An 8,402-nucleotide genomic window follows, 5' to 3' on the forward strand; every position below is an offset into this window, starting at 1 on the left:
TTTTTAAATGATTAATCATTGGTTGCCTAGTTATTCTATTTATGTCTTACTAGTATGTTTGTTTTTACATAACATCTGAAAATTATTTTTTTGTAATTCATGTATTTTATTCTGGAAAATGAATTCTGCATTTGCGTCGAATTAAATTTTAAATATTGAGCAGTCTTTATGAGAGACACTTGAAATCACCAGATCAGATATATTCCTTCATTCCGTCATTCAATTTTTTTCAATGTCTTTAAAATAACTATGTTTTAGCTTCTTACAGGGCTCCGTGCCTCACTGAGTTGCTTTGTCAAGAATCAATTAACATCTTGTGTATGATATGAAGTTATGTAATCAGAAAAATGAAAAATTGCTCATACTGTAAATCTTTCGTTCTGTAACTGAATTGTTAAGTATAGGGAAACTATATAATACAAGTGAGAAAGAATCTGCTTGTAACTGCAAACATGACAGCCCAAATTGTGATTTATTAAAGTATTATAATTGACCTCTAAATTATCATGTTTTTATTCGAATCATATCATACCTCCAGCTGTTTATGGTGTAAATAATGTCTACTATTGTCTATTCTTAGACTTACCTATACTACACTACTACGACTAGTTTGCCTACTGTAACTGACGCTCATGTTCACACTTTACACTTGGCCACTTGTGCTATGACAATGAAGTTGAATCTTGATTTATTTATTAACTAGCCTATTAATTATACAATCAGTGAGAGGTTTGAATCTAAACAACCCCATCTGAAAACGTTATCGTATTTAGGGTATAGGTCGGAACCAAACAGTCGATTGTATGTTTCAGTCCGGGCACATTTTCAGACCGGACCTACAAGAAGTCGGGAGTGCTGATCACTTCGTTAAAAAAAAAAATTCAAATCACTTTCTTACATTCAAATGACAGTTAAATTGAACATCGAGGACCATTAATGTAAGTGCTAGACAACCAAAATATCATATATACGCGGATGTGACGAAAGTAAATTGTGTGTATTAAACGTTACCATGTGATTCAACGTGTCAGATTAATATCTGTTGTTGCAACAGCTAGCCAGAAACCCTCAGACATACCGTTAATATCTAATCTAATAATGGTTTACATGTGTTAGCGATGGTTGCATTGGCTTACCGGTTAGACTCTATGTATACGTATGGCAACAGATGTCAAATAAAACACTCAAAGTAACTTAAAAGTTCGTTAGTATAATTGCGCACAGGTAATCGAGCTACATCCCCACAACTAACTAACTCATTTATGTTGTGTGATTGCAGGTAACCAGCCGTTGAACCAGCTGTTAACTCCTTGGATACCAGCATTTGAACTAGCCCTTAGCTCGCTGTAAAGCAGCCGTTGAACCAGCCGTTAACTCATTGGAAACGAGCGGTTGAACCAGCCGTTAGCTCGGTGAAAACCAGCCGTTGAACCAGAGATGCCCAAGAAGAAAACCGGAGCCCGGAAAAAGGCGGAGAACCGTAAAGAGCGAGAGAAACAGATTCGAGCCAACCGGGATGTTGTCGATGTGGCCAAACACCCCTGCAACTCTAACATGGTATGGGACTTAGTCAACACATACTGACAACACTCTAAGTATCACATCATCACACTGTTAAAATAGTCGCCTAAGTCATTTTTTGTCAATTTTTTTTTTGCTTATATCATCTCCTCATGAAGCCGGCCACCTATGGTAAAATCTCCTACACCCTCAGTTGATCAGATCATGTGATTTTACCCCTTTAAGATCATCACTTCTTTGACAATTTGCCACATTCATAGGCATCAGATAAGAACCCAGCAAAGAAGAGCTAGAGGGAGATTGTTTAGTTATCAGTTTAGTTTCAGTGTTTTATTGTTGACACTAATATTGGTAACACTTTACTCTAAGGTGTCTACATAGCATGACACGGGATGTGTCATGAACATTAATGACACTTTGAAGTAACATTAATGCTCATGATACTTGTCATGTCATGTTTATGACAGGCTTGTGTGACTCTTATGTAGACACATTCAAAATAAAGTGTTATCATATCTTGCTTTAGTCACAAAGGCATGTTCAAAAAATTGCCTAAGTCATTTATTCCTCTTAAGTTACATCATTTACACACAGTGTTGTCATATGTTACACTTTTGGTGAAGTTTTTTGTGTTTCCTGCAAAACTTGAAAAAATGAGTTAGGCGATTATTTTAACCGGGTAACGACATGAAGTTACTGTTTCTTGTGTTTTACTTTGTCTTCTGTGTCTGCAGGAATGTGACAAATGTCAGAGGTAAGTACCTGTATTATTTATATCATAAAACATGTATTCAGGCATAGGTATCACTGATAAACCATTCAACAAGTATTGTTTTTCTCTGGTAGAAAACAGAAGAACAGAGCCTTCTGCTACTTCTGTAATGCAGTGCAGAAGCTGCCAGTCTGCGCTCAGTGTGGTGAGTAAACTGCACAAAACTACATGTATGTCATTAGATTTACTTTATCTTGCTATCAGTTTTAAATCATTTTACTAGTAAGACATTCTCTTAAAATTTACTGCTACTACCCTGTGGCTCCCAGCAACAAACTCATTCAAGACATAAATCTTTAGAAACCGATCAGAATCACTGTAGTTTTTTTTAACAATTTGCCCCCAAACAGAAGTAAATAGTGCATTGGTTCAGGACTATTTTCAGCCACAGATTTGGTGTATTTATAGCACCAGGATGATATATATATATATGTCCAGATTTTTACTAATCTATCCTCTATAGTTTAATAAACTCCCCTCTGGAAGGGTTATCGGGAAAGGTACGGCGGATACAACTCCAGTCACTTTTATGATTTTTATTTTCTCAACATACACAATAAGCATCCACACACTGGGTAGCTGTTACACTACAATAGCCTACCGCTCGTTAGCTTTTTAGCGCCGTTAATTAGAAAAGTAAACAGTGACAGTGACGTTGATTAGGTTGTAAACCTGGAATGCAAACATAAACACAAAACCCAGAATTACTGAATGAAATTATACACTCACTCATGTGATATTTAAACATAAACCATGCTAGTCTGCAGCTACTCACCAGCAAGGCCTACCAGTCCTGACTAGTATGTAAATGAAACCAAAACTAAAAAGTGAGACACCTGCTGGAAAGTCCTACAATATATATGTATATGTTTATATATATATATATATATATATATATATATATATATATATATATATATATATATATATGATCATGTCATCCAGTACAACAGTTTGGTTAATTTATGTGTTTTTGAGCAACAAAGGAGGTATTTTAGTTAATAGTTAATTGTTGGTCTTTGCTTGGGATTAGCTGACAATAAGAAAAAATGACAAGTTAGCAGTAGCACCCTTAAAGTTACTATGCATTATGTTGAAAACATTCTACTTTGGCGCCCCCAAGTGGTAGTTTCTTAAAAAAATACAGCAAACAATAGTGCCTTGCAAAAACTTACCACAATAGTTTACAATACCATAATTTGACCATCAAGTTTGAAAGATTCTTGTATTTTCAGGCAAAACCAAGTGCATGAAGTCATCAGATTGTGTCGTCAAACATCCTGGGATCCACAGCACTGGAATGGCCATGGTGGTAAGTTTGGGACATTTGGCTGTTGCAGCACTCTAAGAGTAGATACAGAACTAGTTATTGGTAGTATAAAAACAACCCCAAAAATCACAGTTGCCGATAAGACTTCCAAAAGGATACATTTCTGTATCCTCCTTTACAGCTCCTCTGGCGAGCATCCTCAATCCTTGCTCCTTGAGATGAATTTAGGGCTTGGGGTGTCCTTCAAGATAAAGCTCTGAGATTGATTTCCGGGTCACAATTGGGAGGACTGAAGGGAGAGGAGGCACAAAATTGGAGATTTAGATGCAGTTTCATAGGATACAATGAACGAGCATGAAAGAGGAGAGTTTGAAAAGAACAATAATACTGAAATCGTGTAAAGCTGTTCACTACAGAGCAAGTATCCATTATCACTCTTTGTCATTGTCACAATTGTGCTTTTTGTACAGTGTTGCAGTATTTTTCTAATACAGATTAAATGACATATCAGTCAAATTAAAAATCATGGGACAGGGTTTAAAATAACCAGCAAACTTTTCTGTTTAAGGTCAAGTTATGTACATGCTCATAGGAAAAAATACATCATGGTGAACTGATTTTTAATGTCATTTTCTTCTTGACCACAAGGGGGCCGTATGTGACTTCTGTGAAGCTTGGGTGTGCCACGGCAGGAAATGTCTGAGCACTCACGCCTGTGTGTGTCCTCTGACTGATGCAGACTGCATTGAGTGTGAACGTGCTGTCTGGGATCACGGTAGGACCCCCTCCCTCCCATCCATCACTTTGAAACTCATCCAAGCACATCAGTGTCACGCTAAACAAACTAAACAAACTGGCTGTTTTAACTTCCTGAATAGGAGGGCGAATCTTCCGATGTTCCTTTTGTCAAAACTTTTTATGTGAGGATGATCAGTTCGAGCACCAGGCGAGCTGCCAAGTCCTCCAGGCAGAAACATACAAATGTGAGTCATTTGGTTTGCCTTGCACAATGTCATTCATCTGCTTTTCATGGTTAATGGGTAAAGTGGAGTGTATCCTATCCGTTGCAGAGAATTATACCTTGCGGGGATATGTGCAGAAGAGGGAATGTGATTGTTTACATGTTGTTTTTCCTTTTCCCACAATCCATTTTAGGCGTTTCCTGTAATAGACTGGGACAACACTCCTGTCTGCGCTGTAAGGTGAGGGGAACATTTGTCCTTGATCCAGAAAACACAGTGGAGGGAGCTACACCCACCTTATCAGCTCATATCACAAATAGTTTCCACATTCCACATGTCAGACGACAGAAAAACTTTTTACTACGAGGCCGAAACTGCTGCCAGAATATAAATTTTCTTATTTTCATTATCATTTATGTTTTGCCAGCTGGCACAGTTGGTGGAACTTTATCTATGAAGTGCACGCGTGGCTCTGCAGCTAATGATTAGTCGGCAAAGCAACTTTCCTGACACAGCACATTTCGATTTCGGTAAACTGAAAGTGCGTTACATAAAATGTATCTAACCAGAAGTACCATGTAGAGGAGATTACAATTAATAAAATACAAGGAAGTTTAGAAACCACAAATGTAACATATTTTCAAAATTAATACCACATCACAGACACACCATTACTAGATCTGTATCAGTAAAAGAATACATTCGGCCTTTAACCCATTGAAACCTGGAAAGCGGATAAGTCGTTTTGTAGTATTTGTATAAGCTCTCAAATACTTTTAGAATTTCATGTCTATCTGCTACAGAGGCTGAAAAATCTATTATTTAGTAGAAGCGTTGACACTTCTGTTGAATTTCCAGAAAAACTTCAGGTTTTAGGGGCTTATTTTAAAATCACCCAGAGGTTTTACAGGCATTTCAGGCCTCAATGGGTTAAAAGAAAACGGTTTGACAGTCTATTTGGTCTTCATCATAGATGTGGTGTGAAATGCATTATTTGTCTAAACAAGCCTGAACCGTCATTGGATTTCATTCTCACATTGCAAACCATAATTTACACTTTACATCAAGATCATGTTTGTGCCATGTATTGATTTAAACTGTGTCCCCTCAGGCCTGTTACTGTGACGACCACGCCAAGAGTAAGGTCTTCAAACAGGAAAAAGGCAAAGCTCCACCCTGCCCCAAGTGTGGTCACGAGACCCAGGAGACCAAAGATCTCAGCATGTCCAGTGAGTCTCAAGTTGTTGTTTCCAGCAGAGGAAGTTGCAGCCGCCTCGACTTCCCTGCTGCTTTGTCTTTTTTTCACAAAACAAAACAGAAAGTGACAACGGGGACATTTTTTAGAAATGGACTTTTATTTCCTGTAAAAATCAAATCAGAAGCTGCTGTGTGTGCAAAACTAATGGTACTTTGGGTGCTTTTTTTCCCTCTCATTTCACCTTTTTATTCAACTTTATTCAACCCTAACCCATTTATGAGAGGTGTATCTGACTAAAGGGCACCTAAACCATGTGTTATTTTATCCTACAGCATGTATACAGCATTGCAGTATTGCAGCGTGACCACATCGTAATGTGATGTAACTGAGTTTGAGTTTAAAAGGTTTATCCTTGACCATAGAACTATTAATTAGTGTTTAATCGCAGATATGATCTGTTTCCATTTGTCTAAATTGATGAAACTTTCTATTATTTTTTGTTTTCATACAAAATTAAACATTTATGTTCATCTCGTTTGCACAAAATAATAAAAATAAAAGCAATCTAGATAAGAAACAGAGGTGTCATTTGAGAAAAGGGTTAAAGAAATCTTAATCGTGCAGCAGAGGGAATTTTTGTTTTTACCCATGTGGTTTGAAGAGTCTTTGAAGGTCCTGGAAATACCCTTGAGAACAGCAGCTTCAATGATAAACAACAGTTTAGGCTTTTGAAAGATCAGCAGGTATTTCCTTTTCCGGAAAACCCTATTACAATAACATTCGAGTCACGAGAGGAACTCTCTTAAATTTCACTTTTGACTTGGTGAATACATTACTACATTAAAACTTTAGCTAATCTGTAATACGTGAACAGGATTTTCTAAAATCTTGAGTCTTTTGTCACTTTACCATCTGATAAATTAAACTGAGAGCTCACGTCACATCTGTGTGTTTCCTGCAGCTCGCACATTGAAATTCGGCCGGCAGGCTGGTGGTGACGACGACGATTATTACGATGGAGCGTCCGGGTACGATGCCTACTGGAAGAACCAAGCGTCTGGAGGTGGCCAACAGGACTATGGAGACGATGACGACTACGAAGAAGACGAGGAGGACGACGACGAGGATGATGATGATTCTGAGGAAGATGATGATGAGGAGGAGGAGGAAGAAGAAGAGGAAAAGGCTGCTGACTCCATGGCTGCTCTTAAACTGGACGGTGCTGCCTGAGCTGGGACAGAGACTGGAGAGCACAGTCCTGCAGACACACATGAGGGTTTGCAGATGTTCACCTGTTACAAAGAAGTCAACTTATAAATAAGATCATGAATCTGACCAGATATTCAAAAGAATTAAAACAAAAGATTGAGGTTTATATACCCATCCCTTGAAATGACTTGTTTTGTGTTTTGTTGTTAAATTCGGGGTTGGATTAATGAACTAGGAGGGCCAGAATTAGCTGTAAACCCCCTTTTTTAATTGGAAATATGCACCATGGAAATTCTGACAAGAAAGTTTGTGCAATGGTCAATGTCAAATGTCAGCTGGGATTATAAATGGTTACAGATAATGAATGGATGAATGGTAAAATGAACATTTCAGATACGCTTTTCTGCATGTTCATCAACATGAAAACACAAAGCTCCTGCAAAATGTAACAATGCAACAAGTTTATGTTATGATCATTGGCTATTATAATTATTTCAATTTTGTTTCTGAGATATTATGTTATTTTTCTGTCAGTTTGGTGCGCTAATAGGCTCGACATACTACAATACCCATGAGGCCCGGCTGCTGCAGCTACAGAGCAGATCAGCCAGTCAGCGGTGCAGCTGCAGCTTGCAGTTGGGACTAAAACGGTGCTTTAGTTGATTTATTTGTCCAAACATGACCAGAAAAAAAAGTGAATATTATTGCAGTTCATTTAAAAAAAAAAGTTATCTTGTTCGTTCACTAGCTCGTTATTAGTGACATATAACAGAAAGTCAGTTATTTCTTGATTCTTGCAGAAATGCATCTTGGGAGTCATGGTTAACCTATGTAGGAGTAATACATTACAGTTTTTTTCAATCGCTAACAAGCGCTTACCCATACTTCAGATACTTTTTCTAAACTCTTAACACAGACTCACACCTACAAAACACAATTGACCAAATTGATAATTTTCTTCTCAAAAACACATTTTGTTAAATACATACTAACTCTTCATTTCAAAATAGAAGACATCTTTCTCTGCACACACTAACCTCACCAAAACACTGGAAATCTGACTCAAAATGAAATTATTCTGTCAAAGAATAACACTTGTTTTCACTTCACAAGGTACATGCAGTCAATCAAAGTACACCAGGTTTCAAAATACTGGCTATTGTTGACATTACAAAAAGTGCATAGACTTTTATGTTTCAGTTTTACAGGTATTTGCATGCAAAACATGCAATCCACCGTTTTTACACTAAATTTCTTGGTTGGGAACTTCATGTCCACATGTAATATTCACATTCAAAAGCATTCCAGTAAAAAGCAAATCAGTTTGTTTTTTCCTTTACTGTTTAGGAGGTACATTAGAAATACTGTTTACAATATGATAGAACAGAAAAAGGTTTACAGTATTGCTTACAGTGAAACTGAACAAAGAAACAACAGCAAAAAGCCCAGATAAAAAGGGGGGGAACTAAA

The 8,402-nt window shown here is 37.4% G+C and overlaps 1 protein-coding gene across 1 annotated transcript; it reads left to right on the forward strand.

Annotated features, from left to right (window-relative positions):
* Positions 1–803: 803 nt before the first annotated feature.
* Positions 804–7,442, forward strand: znf330 (zinc finger protein 330). Its single transcript, XM_059350483.1, has 10 exons — positions 804–938; positions 1,280–1,557; positions 2,256–2,275; positions 2,368–2,438; positions 3,529–3,605; positions 4,212–4,338; positions 4,442–4,546; positions 4,719–4,765; positions 5,637–5,754; positions 6,685–7,442. The coding sequence occupies exons 2-10, from the start codon at positions 1,438–1,440 to the stop codon at positions 6,951–6,953; spliced, it is 954 nt and encodes a 317-aa protein (XP_059206466.1). The 5' UTR covers positions 804–938; positions 1,280–1,437; the 3' UTR covers positions 6,954–7,442.
* The last annotated feature ends 960 nt before the right edge of the window (positions 7,443–8,402 follow it).

This window comes from Centropristis striata, chromosome 1 (assembly GCF_030273125.1).
Source record: "Centropristis striata isolate RG_2023a ecotype Rhode Island chromosome 1, C.striata_1.0, whole genome shotgun sequence".
Classification (NCBI taxonomy): Eukaryota; Metazoa; Chordata; class Actinopteri; order Perciformes; family Serranidae; genus Centropristis; species Centropristis striata.

What these genes read in the sequence shown, in the direction of transcription:
- znf330 (XM_059350483.1), top strand. Translation starts at nt 1,438, where the DNA reads ATGCCCAAGAAGAAAACCGGAGCCCGGAAAAAGGCGGAGAACCGTAAA. An exon ending in GCCAGTCTGCGCTCAGTGTG is followed by an intron (nt 2,439 to 3,528) that starts GTGAGTAAACTG and finishes TTGTATTTTCAG; the next exon opens with GCAAAACCAAGTGCATGAAG. An exon ending in CAAAGATCTCAGCATGTCCA is followed by an intron (nt 5,755 to 6,684) that starts GTGAGTCTCAAG and finishes TGTTTCCTGCAG; the next exon opens with CTCGCACATTGAAATTCGGC.